Raw genomic sequence first — 21,545 nt, forward strand, 5'->3', positions numbered from 1 at the left:
ACCCTGGAGAGAACAATCATGGGAGAAGGAAGGGCTGCTTATGCACAGGGAGACAGCTCAGGGTGCAGAAGAGTATGGAGGGATGGACACTGGGAAGAGGTAACTATGGGGAGGAAGTGGGAGGGGAGCTGGTGTATTGTAAATTTTGGTCAATGACATGAGACAAAGTAAAAGTGAACTGCTGTATGAAAAGTGAATTTACTCTGTAAATCTTCACCCAAATCAAAATAAAATGAAAAAAAAATGTATTAAATGTGTCTTTTAGGTTTATTTTAGTCTTAAATTCCCTCTCCTTTTCTCCCTTTCCACTTGGCAATTTATATGTTGAGGAGGTGGATCATTTGTCTAGTAATATATCCATCAGTTGGAATTTTATAAATTGCATTTTGATGGTATAGTTTTCCATTTTCCTCTGTCTTCTCTATTTCCTACAAAATGGTGACTGGATCTAGAGGCTAATCTGATTCAGGTTTGATTTTTTTGGGGTAGGGGATGGGATGGGAGGAAGGAGACTACTTCACAGGTGTTGTTGTGTTCTTCATCAAGAGGCACAGAATTTTTATTTGTCCCTTTTTGTGTCATTAGCACCCATAGATGCTCAATTCTTAAATTATTAAAGGTTGCAAAATGATAATATTCAACACTGTCATTCCTTATTCATTTATTTATGTAAATATTTCTATAAAGAGAAGCTTCTCATCCACTGTCTGATTACTCAGTGATACAGTTCATATAGGAAAGTCAGGATAAATACTTTATTATTTCTTTTTATTTACCAATTTTCAAAACAAAGATTTGATTCCTTAGTGTCTTCCAAAACCCAAACAAAACCAAACCCCGTGCCCTGGAGTCGATGCCAACTCATAGCAACCTTGCAGGACAGAGTAGAATAGGATTTCCAAGCCTATAAATCCTTAGGGAAACAGACTGTTATATCACTCTCCCATAGAGTAGCTGGTGGACTTGAACCGCTGACATTTTGGTTAGCAGCTGAGTACTTTAACCACTGTACTTTAACCACAAGGGCGCCTTGTTCTCTAGAGGTGCCTAGTTTTTATTTTGTATCATTATGAACTCATGTTGTTGTTGTTATGTGCCATCGAGTTGGACCCAACTCATAGCGACCCCTCCTTGAGTTGCCAAGGCAGTATCACTATGGAAGTAGATTGTCCAACCTTCCTTCCGAGGAGTGGCTGGTGGGTTTGAACCGCCAGCCTTCTGGTTAGCAGTCAAGTGCCTTAGGCACTATGCTACCAGAGCTCCTTTATGAACTCATAGACTAAAGCATATTTGAGTGTTTCAGTCATTGAAGTTACTGTCCTTGTTCCCAGATCTTCGAAATGAGGGGACTGGATGAGATGATCTCTAACTGAGATCTCTTTAGTTTTAAATTTTTTTGATTTTGTGATTTAGTTCATATTTTTGTATGTTAGGCCATAAGCTAGATGCTATGGAGGATATAAAGGAGAACATGGTCTTGATTCACAAGGAATTGAAATTGCTATCAGAGCTATAAGACATACATATAAGAAATTAAACAATATTATGATTGTAGCAGTAATAACAAAGACAGTAACAACTGATATTTATCAAATGCTTAATATTTGCCAACAATTATCCTGAATTCTCTGGGTCATATTTAACCCTCAAACAACTTTATAAGATATATACTATTACTGTCTCTATTATAAGATAGAAAAATTGAACAGAAGTGTTAGGCAACTTGTCTAATGGCACATAGTTAGCATGTGAAAAGTTGGGTTTTGCAGTTTAGCTCCAGAGCACAGCGTCTTTTAAATGTTAAATAGAGGCACTTTCCTGCAGACCAGCAGATGTAGAAAAATCTTATGCTTACTAACAGGAATTAACAGAGAGATAAGGAGAAATATTTTTAAAAAAGGAAAAAATTATAGTGTCCAACAACTCTTTTTGTTCCTTGTTGAACATATTTTGTTATCAGTTAAAAAAATGTTGGTGGCGCAGTGTCTAAGGCATTTGACTGCTAACCAGCTCACTGGTGGTTCAAACCCACCTGCCACTCCTCAGAAGGAAGATGGGGAAGTCTACTTGTCTACTTCCATAGCGATACTGCCTTGGAAACCCAAGGAGGAGTTGCTATGAGTCGAATAGATTTGACAGCAGTGAGTGTGGGTTTTTTTTTTTTTTTTTGCTGAAATGACTTGTAAAAATTACGTACTTAAAAAGTTTATATATCTCACCTACAGTTACCCAACGTTCATTTATTTCTTCTTCAAAAGAAATTATTATTTTGAAATTTACCAAACGAAGATGAAAGGGCAACTTGTTTTATCTGGATGGTGGATTTTAGGCACTGAGAAAGATGATACAATAAATAGTGGAAGAAGACCAAAGGCCTGATCATTATAACTCAGAAAATGAGAAAGAATAAGCAGAAATTGAATTTGATGAATTATTTCTTCCAGACTTTTTCTCGTATGTCTGAGATACAACTAGCTGGGAAGGAGACTGGAATACATATGTAACATATGACCATGTGCTCAGTTCAAAATCAAAAGTCTGGTGGAAAAAGAGAGGAATAGTTAGGAGGGTTAACAGCTAGCTGCCTTTGCTGCTTTGGGCCAACTATTCAACTTTTTTTTTAATTAATTAATTAATTTTTATTTGGGTGAAGATTTACAGAGCAAATTCACTTTCCATACAGCAGTTCACATATACTTTGTCTCATGTCATTGACAACTATTCAACTTTTATGAAGCCTCTTTCCTCATATAAAATAATGTCTTTGTTACCTACCTTACTCAATTATTGCAATATCAAATGTGTCAATGTCAAAGTAATTTGTAAACTGTAAAATGTGTAACTATCTTAATACAGGCAGTCCCTGGGTTATGAATGTCTGACCTGTGGACAATTCCTACTTATTAGGTGTGTTGAGTCGTCTTGGACTCATAGCAACTCCTACGTGCCCTTTACTGTTGTGTAAATTTGCCCTCATTTTGAAACGATTGAACCACCCCTATTCACAACAAATTCTTCACCACAGTCACCTGCACTTGCTGCATGTATAGCTTTTCAGACTTTTTCTTGCACTAAATCCAGAAAACCAAACCTACTGCCATCAAGTTGATTCTGATGCCTAGCAATCCTATAGGACAGAGTAAAACTGCTGACAGAGTGGAACTGCCCCATAGAGTTTCCAAGGCTACTGTAAATCTTTATGGAAACAGACTACCCTATCTTTCTCTCACAGAGTGGCTGGTGGGTTGGAACCAATAACCTTTTGGTTGGCAGCCAAATGCTTTAACCACTGTATCACCAGAGCTCTTCTTCTTGCTCTAAAGTAAGACTATATAAGAACCCTACACACTTGTTCTGACTCATCTATAAATTCCACTTAAAGACTTAAAAGACATAGAACAGATCTCATTTGTAACTCAGAGACTGCCTGTATATTTTTTGGTTAATAGAAATCACATGCTTCATGGAAATTTTGAGTTTTGCAGAAAAGAAAACTGATAGCACATGACCCGGAGTTCATTACTATTAACATTTTGATGTACACCTACTCCTCACTTAAGGATTACTCATTATCTAACATTTCACATTTGCAACTTTGAAAAAATTCTCTGGTGGCGCCTCTGATGGTCTAGGGCCCTATGTGCATCCATGACCTGGGCGCCCTCTGCCGGCCACCCTGAATGATATACTGGAGGCCCTAGTGACGACCTGGTCACATGAGGTAGGGGCCTGGCCACCGGCGGCAGGGGGGACAATGCAAGGTCAGGGGCGAGGAGGGGAAGGCTAAGCAAGTGCCCAAAGGTGCTGAGGATGCGATTGGGAAGGTTGGTGGGAGGAGGTGGAAAAGGGGTTGGGGAGGTGCTTCTCTTCAGAGGTGCCTTTGGGTGTATTCTAACGACCAAACTTTGTTAATAGCCCACTTTAAACATTTTTGTCACCCAGGGACTCCACCCACCCACCCTTTTGTTGTTGGATGCCATTGAGTCAATTCTGATGCATAGCAAGTCCACTTGACAGAGCAGAACTGCCCCATAGGATTTTCTTGGTTTTAAACTTTTCTGAAGCAAATCACCAGGTTGTTTTCCCATAGAGCCTCTGTTGTTGTTATGTGCCGACTCAACTCTACCAACTCATAGTGACCCCTCCTTGGGTTTCTGACACAGTATCACTACGGAAGTAGATTGCCCAACCTTCCTTCTGAGGAGTGGCTGGTGGGTTTGAACCACCAGCCTTCTGGTTAGCAGTCAAGTACCTTAGGTACTACACTACCAGAGCTCCCTAGAGCCTCTGAGTGAGTTTGAACTGCCAACCTTTGATTAGCAGCCAAGCGCTTAACATAGTCTACTTTCTGTCTGTAATGTCGTTGTTGTTGTTATAATAGACTTGCCTTATTCTGGATGTTTCATATAAATGGGATGATACATACATGGTCTTTCACTTAGCGTAATGTGTTCAATCCATTTTTAATTGGGTTGTTTGTCTTTTTGTTATTGAGCTGTAAGAGTTCTTTATATATTCTCTAGATGTTGCTGTTGTTTTAAGATGCCATAGAGTCAAATCTGACTAATGGTAATCTTACGTACAACAGAACAAAACTTTACCTGGTCCTGTGTCATCCTCACAATCACTAGCCTATTCTAGTCCCTCCTTGTGTCTACTATGCCAATCCATCTCATTGAGGGTCCCTCATGCCCTTATTAGTCCTTTGCTTCACCAAAAGTGATGTCCTCCTCTAGTAATTGAACTCTCCTGATGATGTGTCCAAAGCAAGCAAGTTGGACAGTGTTCTGTTGTGATCCATAAGGTTTTCATTGGCTAATTTTTGGAAGTAGGTCACCAGAACTTTTTTGCTGTTCTGTAGTAGTCTGGAAGCTCTGCTGAAACCTGTCTACCATGGGTGACCCTGCTGGTATTTGAAATATCAGTAGCGTAGCCTCTAGCGTCATAGTAACATGCAAGCCACCAGAGATAATATGACAAAATGACAGATGAGTGATGGATGTTCTAGATACAAGTCCTTTATTAGACATATGATTTGCAAATATTTTCTTCCATTCTGTGGATTGTCTCTTCATTTTCTCGATGATATTCTTTGAGACATAAAGGTTTTTATTTTGATGAAGTCCAATTTATGTATTTTTATTTTGTTGTTTGTGCTATTACTGCCATATCTTATCTAAGAATTCCTTGCCAAATCCAAAGTCACAAAGGTTTACACCTGTGTTTTCTTCTAAGAACCCTATGAATTTTCTTTTTCTTTAACTTTTAATAAATTTTTTTCTATATCAAGAAGTGACTTCTCTACTTTTATTCCAAAATTTAAAACAAATTTTCATTTTCATCATAAAATCTTAAGGTTTTACAACCTATAAATTGATAAATATGAATTGAGAAATCTTCTAAGAACTTTATAGTTTTGGCTCTGATTACCTTTAGGTTTTTGGCTCATTTTGACTTACTTTTTGTATATGCTGTGAGACAAGGTTCCAACTATATTCTTTTGCTGGTGAATGTCAGTTGTCTTGCTTTCATTTGTTGAAAAGACTATTCTTTCTCTGTAGAATTGTCTTAACACCTTTATTTATGGCCAACGGATTCCATTTCTGCAAAAAAGAAAAAAAAAACACAACTTGGATTTTGATAGGGATTACATTGAATTTATAGATCAATTTGAGAAGTATTGCCATCTTAATAGTGTTAAGTCTATTGATCCATGAACATGGGCTGTTTTTCCATTTATTTAGATCTTTAATATCTTAATTTTACACATCTTCTGTTAAACTTATTCCTAAGTATTTTATTCCTTTAGATGATATTTTAAGTGGAGTTATTTTCTTGATTTCATTTTCAGATTATTGTTTGTTATTGTTAGGTGCTGTTGAGTTGTCTCCAACTCATAGTGACCCTGTGCACAGCAGAACAAAACACGGCCAGCCTCATGATCCTTGCTATACTTGAGCCCAGCATTGCAGCCACTGTGTCTATCCATTTCATTGAGGGTCTTCCCTTTCTTCATTGACCCTCCACTTTACCAAGCATGATACCTTTCTCCAGAAAATGGTTCCTTCTGACAACATGACCAACGTAGGTGAGACGAACTCTGGCCATTCTTGCTTCTGAGGAGCATTCTGGCTGCACTTCTTCCAGGACAGATTTATTAGTCCTTTTAGCAGACCATGGTACTCTTAGCATTCTTCTCCAACACCACAACTCAAAAGCATCAACTCTTCTTCAGTCTTCCTTATTCATTGTCCAGCTCTCACATGCATAAAAGGCAATTGAAAATACCATGTCTTGGGTTGGGTGCACCTTAGTTTTCAAGGAGATATCTTCATCACTTGAAAGAGGTCTTTTGCAGCAGATTTGCCCATGCAATATGTTGTCTCATGTCTTGCCTGCTGCTTCCATTGGTGGTGATTATAGAATCAAGTAATATGAAATCCTTGAAAACTTCAATCTTTTCTCCATTTATCATGAAGCTATTTAATGGATGAGTTGTGAGGATTTTAGTTTTCTTTACATTGAGGTGTAATCCATACTGCAGACTGTAGTCTTTAATCTTCATCAGTAAGTGCTTCAAGTCATCCTCTCTTTCAGCAAGCAAAGTTGTGTCATCTGCATATCGCAGGTTGTTAATAGGTCTTCCTCAAATCCTAACACTGTGTTCTTCTTCAGACAATCCAGTTTCTCAGATTGTTTGCTCAGTATACAAGTTGAATAAGTATGGTGAAAGGATACACCCTTGATGCACTCCCTTCTTGATTTTGAACTATGCAGTATCCTCTTGTTCTGTTCGAACAACAGCTTCCTGATCTATGCACAGGTTCCTCATGAGTATGATCAGGTGTTCTGGAATTCTCATTCTTCTCAACGTTATCCATAATGTTTGATGATCCACACAATCTAATGCTTTTGCATAGTCAATAAACCATAACTATACATCTTTCTGATATTCTTTACTTCCAGCCAAGATCCATCTGACATCAGCAGTGATATCCCTTGTTCCATGTCCTCTTCTGAATCTAGCTTGCATTTCTGAAAGCTCTCTGTCAATATACTGCTGCAACCATTTTTGAATTATCTTCAGCAAGATTTTACTTGCATGTGATATTAATGATATTGTTTGATAATTTCCACATTCTGTGGGATCCCCTTTCTTTGGAGTAGTTACAAATATGGATCTCTTCCAGTCAGTTGGCCAGGTAGCTGTCTTCCTAATCTCTTTGCATAGCTGAATGAGTGCCTCCAACATGGCATCCATTTGTTGAAACATCTCAATGGGTATTCCATCAGTTCCTGGAGCCTCGTCCTTCGCCACTTCCTTCAGTGCAGCTTCAACTTCTTCCTTCAGTACCATTGGTACTTGATCATATGCCACCTCCTGAAATGGATGAACATTGACCAACTCTTTTTGGTACAGTGACTCTGTTTATTCCTTCCATCTTCTTTTGATGTTTCTTGAATCATTCAATATATTGCCCATAGAATCTTTCAGTATTGCATAGAATCTTTCAATATTGCAACTCGAGGCTTAAATTTTTTCTTCAGTTCTTTCAGCTTGAGAATTGCCAAGTGTGTTCTTCCCTTTGGGTTTTCTAACTCCACATCTTTGCACATTTCATTATAGTGATTGGCTTTGTCTTCTTGAGCTGCTCTTTGAAATCTTGTGTTCAGCCCTTTTATCTTGTCATGTCTTCCATTTGCTTTAGCTACTCTGCTCAAGGGCAAGTTTCAGAGTCTCTTCTGACATCCATTTTGGTCTTTTCTTCCTTTCTTGTCTTTTTAATGACCTCTTGCTTTCTTCATGAATGATGTTCTTGATGTCATCCCACAATTTCTCAGGTCGTTGGTCATTGGTGTTCAGTGCATCAAATCTATTCTTTAGATGGTCTCTAAATTCAGGAGGGATATTATCAAGGTCATATTTTGGCTCTCTTGGGCTAGTTTTAATTTTCTTCCACTTCAACTTGAAAGTGCATATGAGCAGTTGGTGGTCTGTTCCCCAATCAGCTCCTGGCCTTGTTTTGGCCAAAGATACTGAACTACTCCATAGCCTCTTGCCATAGATGTAGTCAATCTAACTCCTGTGTATTTCATCTGGTGAAGTGCACATGTATAGCCGTGGCTTATGTTGTTGAAAAAGGTATTTGCAATGAATAAGTCATTGGTCTTGCTAAATTCTATCATGTGATCTCCAGCATTATTTCTGTCACCAAGACCATATTTTCCATCTACCGGTAGCTCTTCTTTGTTTCCAACTTTTGTATTCCATTCTCCAGGGATAATCAACACATCTTGATTGCGTGTTCAGTCAATTGCAGACTGCAGAAGTTGGTAGCAATCTGCAATTTCCTCATCTTTGGCTTTGGTGTTTGGTGCATAGATTTGAATAATAGTAGTATTGACTAGGCTTCCTTGTAGGTGTACAGATATTACCCTATCACTGACAGCATTGTACTTCAGGACAGATCTTGAAACCGTCTATGTGATGATGAATGCCACACCATTCCTCTTCAATTTTTCATTCCCAGAATAGTAGATCACATGGTTGTCTGATTCAAAATGGCCAAAACCAGTCCATGTCAGCTCACTAATGCCTACGATATTGATCTTTATGTGTTCCATTTCAATTTTGAAAACTTACAATTTTCCTAAATTCATACTTCGTACATTCCGTGTTCCAATTATTAATGGACGCTTGCATCTGTCTCTACTCATTTTGAGTCAGGCCACATCAGCCAATGAAGGTCCCAAAAGCTTTACTCTATCCATATTTTTAAGGTCGTCTCTACTCTGAGAAGTCAGCTCTTCTCCAGTCAAATTTTGAATGCCTTCTGACGTGATGGTCTCGTCTTCTGGCACTATATTGGATAATGTTTCAGGGCTGTTCATAAAGTTTTCCAGTAATATAGCAGTGTTTCACTGCTATTCATAAGATTTTCACTTGCCAATTGTTTGAGAAGTCGTGGCCTCTTCCTTCTTCTGAGTCTGTCTTAGCCTGGAAGCTCTGCTGAAACCTGTCCACCATTTCCAATTGTATAGAAATATAATTGATTTTTATATTAATCTTATATTCTGTCACCTTGCAGAATTCATTTATTCTAATAGGTTTTTTTTTTTCCTTTTCTAGATTTCTTAGTATTTTCTGCATACTAGATTATTATGTCATCTGCAAAAAGAGATAGTTTTACTTCTTCCTTTCCGATTTGGATGACTTTTATGCCTTTGACTTTCCTAATTGCATGACTAGAATTTCCAGTACAATGTTGAGTAGAAGTGTTGAGAGCAGCTATCCTTGTCTTGTTCCTCATCTAAGAGGGAAAGCATTCAGCCTTTCATAGATGTCCTTTTCAGGTTGAGGAGGTTATGTAAATTATTTTTTATACTTTACCTTGTACTTTTAGTATTTTCTATATGTTTACTGTTCCTTTGAAACATAATTTTAATGGCTACCTATTATTCAGCCATTAAAATATCACATGTGCAGTATAATGGAGGTTAAGAGTGTGCTTTTGAGTCAGTTCTTATTTTGAAGCCACACTTCATTGAGAAATGCTGAGAAAGTTTCTTAGCCTCTATTTTCAATTATGCAAAATAAAGTTAATTCTTGACTATTTTGTTAAGTAGGTGTAAGAAATGTATGAAATAAAGAATAATTCATATAAAACACTCAGCACAGTTATATAGAAAGAACATAATGAATGGTAGCTAGTATAATTGTATTTTAATTATATTATTGTTGGTGACATTTACAGTATTTATTTCTGTAATTAAAACCCTTACACTTAAAAGTCCGTGCTTATTATTATTAGTTTTCTTTCCTTCATACTGGAATAACTAGATCAAACTTTTTTTTCTTTTTCTTTGGAGAATGCTATATCAAGGTAGGGAGCTCTGGTAGTGTAGTACCTAAGGCACTTGACTGCTAACCAGAAGGCTGGTGGTTCAAACCCACCAGCTACTCCTCGGAAGGAAGATGGGACAATCTACTTCCGTAGTGATACTGCCTCGGAAACCCAAGGAGGGGTCGCTATAAGTCAGGTCCAACTTGATGGCACATAACAACACAACAACAACATATCAAGGTAAGGAGCTCTGGTGGTGGTGCAGTTGTTAAGGTATTTGACTGCTAACCAGAAGGTTTGCAGTTCAAACCCACCAGCTGCTCCGTGAGAAAAAGTTGAGGCAGTCTGCTTCCATACAGATTTGCAGCCTTGGGAACCCTATGAGGCAGTTCTACTCTGTCCTATAGGGTCACTATAAGTCAAAATTGACTCAGTGGCAGTGAGTTTGGTTTGGTTTTGGTATATCAAGTTATTTTATAGAAAGATAAATTTATTGTATTCAAACCATTAGGTTGGGATGGAGATTTTGTGGGAGATCAAGTTGAAAAGTAAATTGGAACTAGATTTTGGAAAGGTTCAGACATCAGTGTAACAGCTTTAGTTATTTTGTCATCAGGCCAATGGCATCCCATGAAAGGCTTAAGCAAGGGAGGATTGTAGGTGGTAATTTAGGAGGTTTAATCATTTGTGCCTTTGTTGTCTTGCTTGACCATCACTGACTGGTTAGGTCTTGCTGTTATGTGCCTATATTGTACCCAGTATACCCTCTATCATAATACTTAATAGACTGGTTGCAAATAATTCATTAAATGTTTCTCTTTTCCTGCTCTTAAGTACATAAGCCACACATTATATTCCCACTGCCCAACAGAGTATCTGGTGTGTGGTTGTTATATTGTTAGGTGCCATCAAGCCAGCTCCAACTCATAGTGACCCTTTGTACAACAGAACAAAACCCTGCCTGGTCATGCACCATCCTCAAAATCCTTGCTATACTTGAGCCGTCATTGCAGCCACTGTGTCAGTCCATCTTGTTGAGAGTCTTTCCCTTTTTCCCTGACCCTCTACCATGCATGAAATCCTTCTCCAAGGAATGGTCCCTTCTGACAACATGACCAAAGTAGGTGGGACGAAGTCTGGCCATTGTCACTTCCAAGGAGCATTCCCAGTGTGTCTTAGTCTGGAAGCTCTGCTGAAATCAGTGACCCTGCTAGTATTTGAAACAGAAGTGGCATAGCCTCCAGCTTCACAGCAATACGGAAGCTACCGCAGTGTGACAAACTGACAAGACTGGTGGTGGTGGTGGGGGCGTGTGGTAGACCCTCAATAAATACTTGTTGAATAAGTAAATGAATATTTTTTTTTGTGCTTTTCTGGAAACTAACTTGTTGGCTTTTGTGTTTTCTTTATGTTTTCTTCTTGGGCACCAAGGAGGAAGCATCTCCTTATTCCTTACTGGATATCTGCTTGAATTTTCTGACTACTCACCTTGAGAAGTTCTGCTCAGCAAGACAAGATGGAACATTGTGTCTGCAGGAACCCGGAGTATTCCCACAGGAGGTGGCTGATCGGCTACTTCAAACCATGGCTTTTCATGGTAAAAAATATAAATAAACAGAAGGAAACAAAAATTGTGTGCTGTTAATTGAATTTTAAAGTGCTGGTTTGGCCATTTAATTATTTTCTTAGAAAAAGCACTCAAGGCCAGATTAGCCTGATTCCAGTAAAAGAGCAATTTATTTTTTTAGCTACCTTGCCACTTACTGTGTAATTTGGAATAAGCTTTTTACTTTAGGGTTTTCTGTATTTCTTATTTGAACAACCCCCCCCACCACCACCACCGAAAACCATTCTAATGGCAAAAATAACTTCTCTAGCTTGTAAAATATTGATTTAGAAACCTGCTGGCATAAATACCATACATCTTAATTTGACTGTTACGGAAAACCTACTTTCTGCTTTTGACCTTTTAAAATAAGAAATCACAGCTAATTGAGTACTTTTGTTTTTAAAAATAAATTCTGAAAAGAAATTGGGAAAGCCTGATCTCATCTGAAGTTTTGGTCATGTATATTGAGTACTTATGTTACTTCTATTTAAGTTTTAACTTGAAAGAGATACAATACTTTTATAACTTTAGGGTTTGTAAACTTACAAGTAGGAAATGTGATTTGTCCATAGCTCTAAAATAGAATGAAAATTTGGTAGTAATAGTAGTTACTGTTTATGTTATGTGTCAGACATTTTACATGTGTTTTTATTGAATTTTTTCAGCAACCCTATAAAGTAGCTACTGTTAACCCCATTTATACACAGATAAGAAAACTAAGGTTCAAAGAAGTAACTTGCTGAGGGTGATACTGCTAGTAAATGGTGGAATCCTAATTAAAATTCAGGTCATCTTGTGCCCTTTTCTGCTGTGCCACAGAGCCTTCTTATATCTGTCCTACAGGTGTTTCTGCTTCTAGATGCCAGGTAATGGTTTATACTTTTGCTGTGACTTTAAAAATATGTAATAAGCATGAATACAGATAATGCATTCCAAGGAAGGGGTAGAGAGAAATGAGGTTATAATTGAAATCAGTCTGAGACATTTTGGAATAATTGAAGAAAGAACAGGACCTATACACTCCTTGATTTTCACTCAGTTGCTCAAGTTTATAGTCTCTTTGAATTCTTCCAAATTTCCATAGGAACTAAGATAAATTTCAATACATGCTACATATGATCAAGTTAAAGGTGCCTTGTAAGGTTTCACAACAATTTAACAGACTATTCCAGTGCTGACAGATCTTTCTAGTGCAAATTTAGTGATTATATTCAGCATATTTTTTTTTTCTAAAAATGTTACTAGTCTTATAAATCAAAAGAATAGATGTTAACTAAAGTTTTAACTTTGTTAGATTCAATTAGCCTTTTGAAATATAATGACTGATATCTAACAGTAAGAGCTACCATTTATTAAACGCTTATTACTGTGTTGCTGGACACAGTGTCAAATGCTTTATATGCGTAAAATAATGGAAGTGGTTTTTATGTAAGTGTGACTAAATAATTGTTATCCTTCAGAGCAGTGTCTTGGAGAGGCTATATGCTTGATCAAAATGTATGTATTTCCTATTTCTTTTTAAATTGCTTCCAGATAAGGAAGAGAGTCCCAGTGGTACAGTGGTTAAGCACTCAGCTTCCAACCAAAATGTCGGTGGTTTGAACCCGCCAGCAGCTCTGCAAGAGAAAGATGTGACAGTCTGCTTCCATAAAGCTTTACCGCCTTGAAAACCATATGGGGGCATTTCTACTTTGAGTATAACATTGCTATGAGTCAGAATCAACTCGAAGGCAATGGATTTTTTTGGTCGGATAAGGAAACGGGGTTACAAAAGTAACTTGCTCCCCCATTTATGTAACCCCAATTACCTGCCTCATTCATCAGAAAGAGTGTTGCACTATTTTTAACTCTTTGTAAAAATCATATTCACCTTGTAACAATCAAGAGTGGATGCTACTGAGGATATGCAAAAGAACATATTACCAGTTCTTGTCACAATTTTTAAAAGTTGTTTCATAAATTTTTGTATGTGTTTAAAAATTTTCATAATAAAATATTGGGGAAAAAAGTTCTATTGAGTGCTTTTGAAATTGGTAATGCCAGTTAAAATGTTTTTGTTTTTAGTAATATCATAGTGATTTTAGAAAATGCTTAGCTTATGTATATTTTAAATGTTTATTTCTTTGCCCAATTCCAAGGTTTAATGATATTGGGAGTAGCCTATTAAAAGAAACCTGAGCCTAAGCGTGTTACTTATTGAAATATGTGGGTCTGTTCTCATGGGCTTTGGTCATTATATCTGTGACTGAGTACTAAAAATTTTCCAAGAATTGTGGTGGAATCAGAAATACTAACAATCAGAATAAGAATTTGCCATCTAATGGTAATAATCCTGTGTTATACTTTAAGTTGATAGATCTTAACATGTTCAGCCTTCTGGTTTGGGATTAAACTGAAAAGAATAATAATTTTTAAAACAGATTTGTTCTATCCTTGAAAGCCAGTTAGACTTTCTAAGTGATTGAAGGCTTATATTCCCAGATTGGTACCCTACTTATCTGGAAGTCACATTGCTGGCCACCTCAGCTTTCTATGATTGAAACCAGAAAGAGAAGAAGTGCTTTGGGGCAAAATCCTTATGTTTAGACTTCCGTATTTTACTCTTTAAGAGAAGCCTTTGAGTCATCATGTGTATTGATTCTTAATACATGCATAGTTCTAATTAACTTGATTCTCTGACTATAGCAGATTAAGAACTGCAGATCTGAAGAGGACAGGCTGCCAACACCAAAAGTGGATTGTTTGACAACAAAGGAAGATTTATGTTAAATATATTGTGACAAGTACAGTAATTGTTGGTCATGGAAAAAAAAAAAAAAGATTATTTAGTATGTTTATCATGAAAGGAGGGCTGTAACATAATTTAGAAAGATTTCCTTTAAATACAGTTAATGACGTTTGTGTAATGCTTTCAGTTTGCAAAATGCTTATTATGTACATCCTCTAATTTAATCTTCACAGTGATCCCTATGAGGGAGATATTATTATTCACATTTTACAGGTAAGGAATCTTAGACTCCTAACTTAGAACTCCAGAGTAACTCATCCATTGTTAAATAGTAAATGGAAGGACCCAAATCCAGAATCAATTTCTAGATCTCATGCCTTTTTTCCACCGATCCCTGCTTTTTTAATTACATTATCCTCAAATGTAGACACTTAAATTTAGTTATTAGGAAAACTCACTTAATGTGGACTGACTCCAAGAGGCCATAAGTAACATATTTTATGAAACTTATGTGTACTGTATCAAAATTTGAGAACAAATTTTATAAGACGCTGTGAAACTCTTAATAAGATTAAAATCAATATTAAGAATTAACCCAAAAGATTGAAGTTTCAGCTGTAGAAAACAAAACATATTAAAATATTAATTTATTTTGTGACATAAGCAAGGAAAACATTGATCTTAACCCAGGATCTATATTCATTTTTTGATATTTTCAATGGCCCTAGCAGATGATTCGGGGAGCTCTGGTAGCATGGTGGATAAGACACTTGCCTGCTAACCGGATGGCTGGAGGTTCAAACCCACCAGCCACTCCTCAGAAGGAAGGTTGGGCAATCCTGCTTCTGTAGTGATACTGCCTCGGAAACCCAAGAAGGGGTCGCTATGAGTTGGGGCCGACTCGACGGCACAAAACAACAACAACAACAACAGCAGATGATTCTCAGTATACGTGGGAAAGGAGTTCTAGTGGGTACAGAAGGAGCCCAAAAATGTGTAAGAAGCAGCTCTACAGGGAAAAAAAAGAGAGCATCTGTTGCATGTTAGCACAACCATCTTAGGTACTAGGTATATAGTACTAAACACAACATGAATTTTGCTCTCATGGAACTTACAGTCTAGTGGGAGACAGATAACTTAAGAAGCAAAAAGACATATATGGAATTACAACTTGTGATAGGTGTTCTGAAGGAAACAAATTAAAACACTCTGGATCCCTAGATCTAGGAGCTTAACACAAAGGTTCACCTTGTTTACGGTACATAAACTCTCCAAGTCCGTGGAGGGTTCTGCTTTATGGTCACCCTAGGATCCAGGCTGATGTAGTCTCCATCCTCTTAAACTGCACTGTCTAGAACTTGAGGCCTTTTCATCTGCCATAGCAGGGGAAGATAACATGGAAATCCATGTACTATTAGATGCTTCATTCTGCAGCCCATTAGCCAATCACATAGCCAGGGGTGGTGCCAGCAGATATAACTTTCTATATGTTTAGGAAGTCAAGGAGACATATCAGTGAATAATAGTAATAATGTCTATCCCTGTCCTGATTCTACTTGTTCTGTGACCCTGGAAAGCAAATTAATTTTTCTGAGCCACTGTTTACTCATCTATAAATTATAGATAACATTCTTGCCTCATGGAGTTGTTGTATATATTAAAAGAGATACTGTTACATGGGAATGCTTAGTAAATGTAAAGTATGATAGAAATTTTAGCTGTTTTTTGAAGTTAAAATGCTGCTTGTTTTTCACCAGGTCTGCTGAACGATGGAACTGTGGGTATTTTCCGGGGCAACCAGATGCGCTTAAAGCGAGCTTGCATTCGTAAAGCAAAGATCTCTGCTGTTGCTTTCCGGAAAGCCTTCTGCCACCACAAGTTAGTAGAACTTGATGCCACAGGTGTAAATGCTGACATCACTATTACAGACATCATAAGTGGGCTTGGCAGTAACAAATGGATCCAGCAGAATCTCCAGTGCCTAGTGCTAAACTCATTAACTCTCTCCCTTGAAGATCCTTATGAACGGTGCTTCAGCCGGCTTTCTGGCCTTCGAGCTTTGAGCATCACCAATGTTCTCTTTTACAATGAAGACCTGGCTGAAGTTGCTTCATTGCCAAGATTAGAGAGCCTGGACATTTCTAACACCTCCATCACAGATATCACAGCTTTGCTAGCCTGTAAAGACCGACTCAAGTCTCTAACCATGCACCACTTGAAATGTTTAAAAATGACAACGACACAGATACTGGATGTTGTTCAGGAACTAAAGCATCTGAATCATCTTGATATTTCAGATGATAAACAGTTTACATCAGACATAGCTCTTCGCTTATTAGAACAAAAGGATATCCTACCCAACCTTGTCTCCCTTGATGTTTCTGGGAGAAAGCATGTGACAGATAAAGCGGTTGAAGCCTTTATTCAACAACGGCCCAGCATGCAGTTTGTAGGTTTGTTGGCCACTGATGCTGGCTACTCTGAGTTCCTCACAGGAGAAGGACATTTGAAGGTTAGAATTTTAAAATCTATTATTTTATCAGGCTAATGACTGCCTTAGTTGCATAAAAGTACATTAAGATGACCATCTTATAACATATGGAACATGTTCATGAACCAGGGCATTGTGTAGTGAAAAGTCTTTGCTGTAGAGTCCGAGACTAATTAAAACCCCAGCTTTCTTGCTTCATGACCCAGAACATCCTATGATGTATCTCTTCTAAGTTTCTGTATCCTTATTTGTAAAATAGGTATTATTTTTACTTTGCAGAATTCTTCTGAAGATTAATAATTATGTAAGTAAAGTTCAAGTCACATAGTAGGTCTTGGAAAAAATGATAGTTCTTGTTATGATGATGTTTAGATGTTTTGAACCATTGAAATACCTTTTCTAATGGATCGCTTCAAAGTGGGATACCTTTGTTAAATTTGGGATACCTTTGTTAAATTTAAAGTTCATTGAGAAAATCTATGCTGTGGAAGTGGTAAAATACTGCTTTTTTAAAAGTTTCTCATGCCTATTAGATTAAATTCAGTTTAGCAAACATATTTTGGCTTGAGATTCAAAGATAAAAAAAGATACATGCCCTATGTCCAAAGAGCTTTAGTCTTTTGGGAGTAGTAATTATGAGATGATTACAAATAACTATTAAGTCAAGAATCAGAGTAGTAGTGATTGCTGTAAGAAAATAGAAGAGATTTCCTCTAGCTGGGAATTTGTGGCATCATGGACAAGACGTATCTGAGTCAGACCTTGAAGAATAGGACTGTGACAAGTTTGAGAAAGACTAATATTTTTCAAACAGATATTATATTCCTTAGATGCTTTATTTTGATAGGTATTAGCTCTGTTTTAGGGACTCTGATGGCACCAGTGATTAAGCCCTCAGTTGTTAACCAAAAGCTTGGCTGTTTAAACCTACCAGCTACTCCATGGGAGAAAGATGTGGCAGTCTGCTTCTGTAAAGATTACAGCTTCGAAACCCCATGACACAGTTCTACTCTGTCCTATAGGGTCGTTATGACTTGAGTCAGAATCAACATGACAGAAGTGGGTTTGGTTTGGAGCCCTATTTTATAGATGAGAAAACATAGGCTCATAGAAGTTATACGATTTACTATTAGTTAGAACCAACATTTGTACTTACATCTGTCTGATTCCAGAGCCCTATTTTCCTCCCACTACCCACACCACTTGAATAGAAGCATCCTTTGATCCTACCTGGAGCACAGTCAGGCAAGGCCCAGAAGAAGTGGATTTTGTGAGCAAAATGACAAGGTATCTTTCCTGAGCAACCAACATTGGTCCAAAAAAGGATAAGAAAAGGTTAGGATTCCCCTTGGCTATACTTTATAAACATCTCCGTTCTTGGATTATTTGTAAATTCAGACTTTTATAATAGAATGTAGAAAATAATTTTAGGTCACTCCTTTTCATTCATTTATTTAATAAATATTTATCTACTATGTCTGTACTCTAGACACTGTGCTGGACATTGAATTTGATAGGGAGCCTAGACATACATGATCTTAAACTTATGGAACTTGTAATTTAGTGAGGGAGTCAGAATTAATCAAATAATTTTGAATATATACATACACATGCATGCTTTAAACTGTGTAGTGCTAAGAATGTAGAACAATACATAATACTGTATATGATAATACTTAACAGAGAGACTATTTAGTTCAAGGCTTTTCTGAGGAATTGATGAATAAGTGGAGATCTTAAAGGTGAGACTTGGTAGAGAGAACAATATAAGGCTGTGTGGTAGGAAGGAGCATAGTACAGGCAAAGAAAGGGGGCCACTGTGGCTAGAACTCAAGAGGAAAGGATTGAGAGAGAAATGAAATGTGGCTGGAGAAGTAGGCTAGGGTCAGACCTAGCAAGGTCTTCTAAGCCAGGTGATGGACAGCCAACTAGTGTTAGAGCCTGACCTTGAACCATTGAACTATTTTTTTATTTTAAGTTTTTATTTTATTTTATTTTTGGTGAAAATATACATGCAAAACCCAGTCTAATTCAGCAGTTTCTAAACATACTGATCAGTGGTATTGGTTAACATTCTTCACATTGTGTCAGTGTCCTTGTCATTTCTGTTCTAGTTGTTTAACTCTCATTGACTTAAACTCCCTGCCCCCTATCCTTCTTGTTTAAGCATTAAAATAGCTGTTATTTATTTGTTTTCATATAGATAATTTTTTTTTTTAAAAGACCACAGTACTGAAGGGTACGTGAGGGGGTGTGAATCTTTGTTTAATTTTAAGATGTATGTATATAATCTCCATTGGACTATATGATTCCAGGGAGCTCTGGTAGCATAGTGCCTAAGGTATTTGACTGCTAACCAGAAGGCTGGCTGTTCAGACCCACCAGCCACTCCTCAGAAGGAAGATGGGGCAATCTACTTCCGTAGTGTTAGTGCCTCAGAAACCCAAGGAGGGGTTGCTATGAGTCAGGTACAACTTGATGGCAAATAACAACAACAACAATATGATTCCAAAGCATGTGTCCTTTCCACACTATACCTTATTACCTCGATTAGAGTATCTTCGTTTGGTCCTTTCTCCCTAGTTTCTAGTCCCACCACAGATAGTTTTTGTACCACAGAATTTCCAACTCTGTCATTGCTATTCCCCCACCCAGTTTTTTCTTTTATCACTATCAATTTCCTTAGCCTTCCACTTCTTCATAACTAGGATTCTTTCTCCTGTTGACTACCTTATTCATGAATTCTGGGGTTATATACCAAACTGTGGAGCAATCTACTTCCATAGTGATACTGCCTCAGAAACCCAAGGAGGGGTCGCTATTAAGTCGGGTCCGACTCGATGGCACATAACAACAACAACTGCCAAACTGTGGCTTCCGGCTCCTAGGAATCATTGGAAATGTGCTAAACCCAATGCCACTTGTCAGTCTCCATCTTATGTAACACAGTCTCCATCTTATTTGACACAGTTGATCTTGGTCCTCCTTAAAATACTTTTTTTCGTTTATCTTCCAGGATATGATAGTTGCCTCTCCACCCATCTCCCTATTCTTTTCTGGCTCCTCAATCTCAGTTTCCTTCACGGGTTTTTATACATCTTCTGAGTCCCTAAAAGGTTGGAGTGTTCCATACCTCAGTCCTATCCTCAAGTCATCATCCTATATGCTGATGACTCCTAAATTTTTATCTCCAGCCTAGACCTCTCCCTTGAACTAAGCCTCCTATTTTAAACTGCATTAATAAATTTTCAGTGAAGGTTGTTGTTGTGTGCTATGAAGGTACAAAAAAGTTTTTTAAGTAGAGAAATTGGTCCATTTCAAAAAACAGTATATTTAAGATGTTTGAGTTTATGCTTCTGCTCTTGAGAAATTTTAGTCTAATGAAGAGGAGACAGACAAATTTTAAAATAGCTTTAATATAATCTGAAAGACGCTGTGGTAGTTAAAGTCGTGTATCAACTTGGCTAGACCTGGTTGAGTGGCTGGGCAGCTGGATGTAGTTATTCCTCTTGGTGAGATTGGCATTTAACTCCGTGGTGGAATCTATTGGAGCAGCTGAGTAGCTGGTTTAGCAATGTGGTCTGCTTCTAGCATATAAGAAGCAGCTTTGAGGAAGATCTCCAACTGATGGCATGCTTGAACCCTGCATGTAGCCAATTCATTGTTCAGCGGCCTGCCATGCCCTGCCAATCTTGGGACTTTTTCTGGACTTGAATTAGTGACCTGCTGTGTTGTTTGGTAAAATCAGGACTGTGCCTTTTTACTTGTCAGCCTTGGGTTTGTCAGCCTCAGCAGCTAGCAGTGCCTGAAAAGCCTCTAGCTTTAATGGGCCAGAAGCAGGAGGCAGAGCTGAAGCCCAAGATTGAGTTTCACCCAGTCTCTGGAGCCTGGCACTTTGAACTTAGACTTCCAGACTCCAAAACTGTAAGAGAATAAACTCCTGCTTGTTAAAGCCATCCCATTTGTGGTATTTCTGTTAGAGTGGCACTAGGTAACCAAAACAGATATTATAATAGAACTATGTCCAGAATGCTGTAAGAAATTTTTTCCATGGAGTATAAATTAGCAGTTAAGGAAAGTTTCTCTATTTTAAACTATTTGCAGCTACTAGTACAAACAGTGTGTTTTCAATCCAAGATATGAAGTTAATTTGAGGATGCTTAGAGTTTGAGGAGCCATCTTGCTTGATTTGAGGTTTATCACTGGCTAGAGAAGTACTGATCACTGAATAAAACATATAAATAATGAAATTGGTTTAGAGTATTTAACATTCTAGTAACAAAAGTTCTTTAATTTTATATTCACAGGTAACTTGAGGCTGTATTTCAAATAAGAAATTTATAAAATTGTTGGAGCTAATCAAATGTGGGTAATAGATACCTGACCCAGATTGTTATATATTTTTCCTTCTGCAGTCTTTTATTTCATGTGACATTTCAAGGCTTTTATAACATCTGAAGGTTACAGAATAGACTAGACTCTTGCGTCTTCACATCTGTTGGTCACAGAATACTAGGAAAGATACATACATCCATTCATCATGTTTATTGACAGTGTATTTTATTCTAGTCACTGTGCCAATATCCAATGATAAAAAGATGAATTAAACAAGGACCAGAGGAGGCAAACATTTAGCAAGTGAAATAATTTGATAAATTAATGCTGTCTAAGATGTTTTGAAAATATATTTGTATCACTTCTAATAAAGTTTTGAGTTTACATCTCCATTATCATATACATCTTTCTATTTATAAATTATCATATACATATGTAAAACTGTAATCAGATGTGTTAATTATCACTGGTGACTGGAATGCAAAAGTTGGAAACAAAGAAGAATCACTGGTAGTTGGAAAATTTGGCCTTGGTGAC

At 37.4% G+C, this 21,545-nt stretch overlaps 1 protein-coding gene across 1 annotated transcript in view; it reads left to right on the plus strand.

Annotated features, from left to right (window-relative positions):
• ZYG11B (zyg-11 family member B, cell cycle regulator) overlaps positions 1 to 21,545 on the plus strand; it is a 146,246-nt gene that overhangs the window by 6,349 nt on the left and 118,352 nt on the right. The window contains exons 2-3 of the mRNA XM_007945907.2: positions 11,277 to 11,442; positions 15,940 to 16,694. Coding sequence (XP_007944098.2) covers positions 11,277 to 11,442; positions 15,940 to 16,694 — 921 coding nt within the window. The remainder of the gene's footprint in view (positions 1 to 11,276; positions 11,443 to 15,939; positions 16,695 to 21,545) is intronic.

Source organism: Orycteropus afer, unplaced genomic scaffold, assembly GCF_000298275.1.
Source record: "Orycteropus afer afer isolate SDZICR_OR568_19922 unplaced genomic scaffold, OryAfe1.0 scaffold00145, whole genome shotgun sequence".
Taxonomy (NCBI): Eukaryota; Metazoa; Chordata; class Mammalia; order Tubulidentata; family Orycteropodidae; genus Orycteropus; species Orycteropus afer.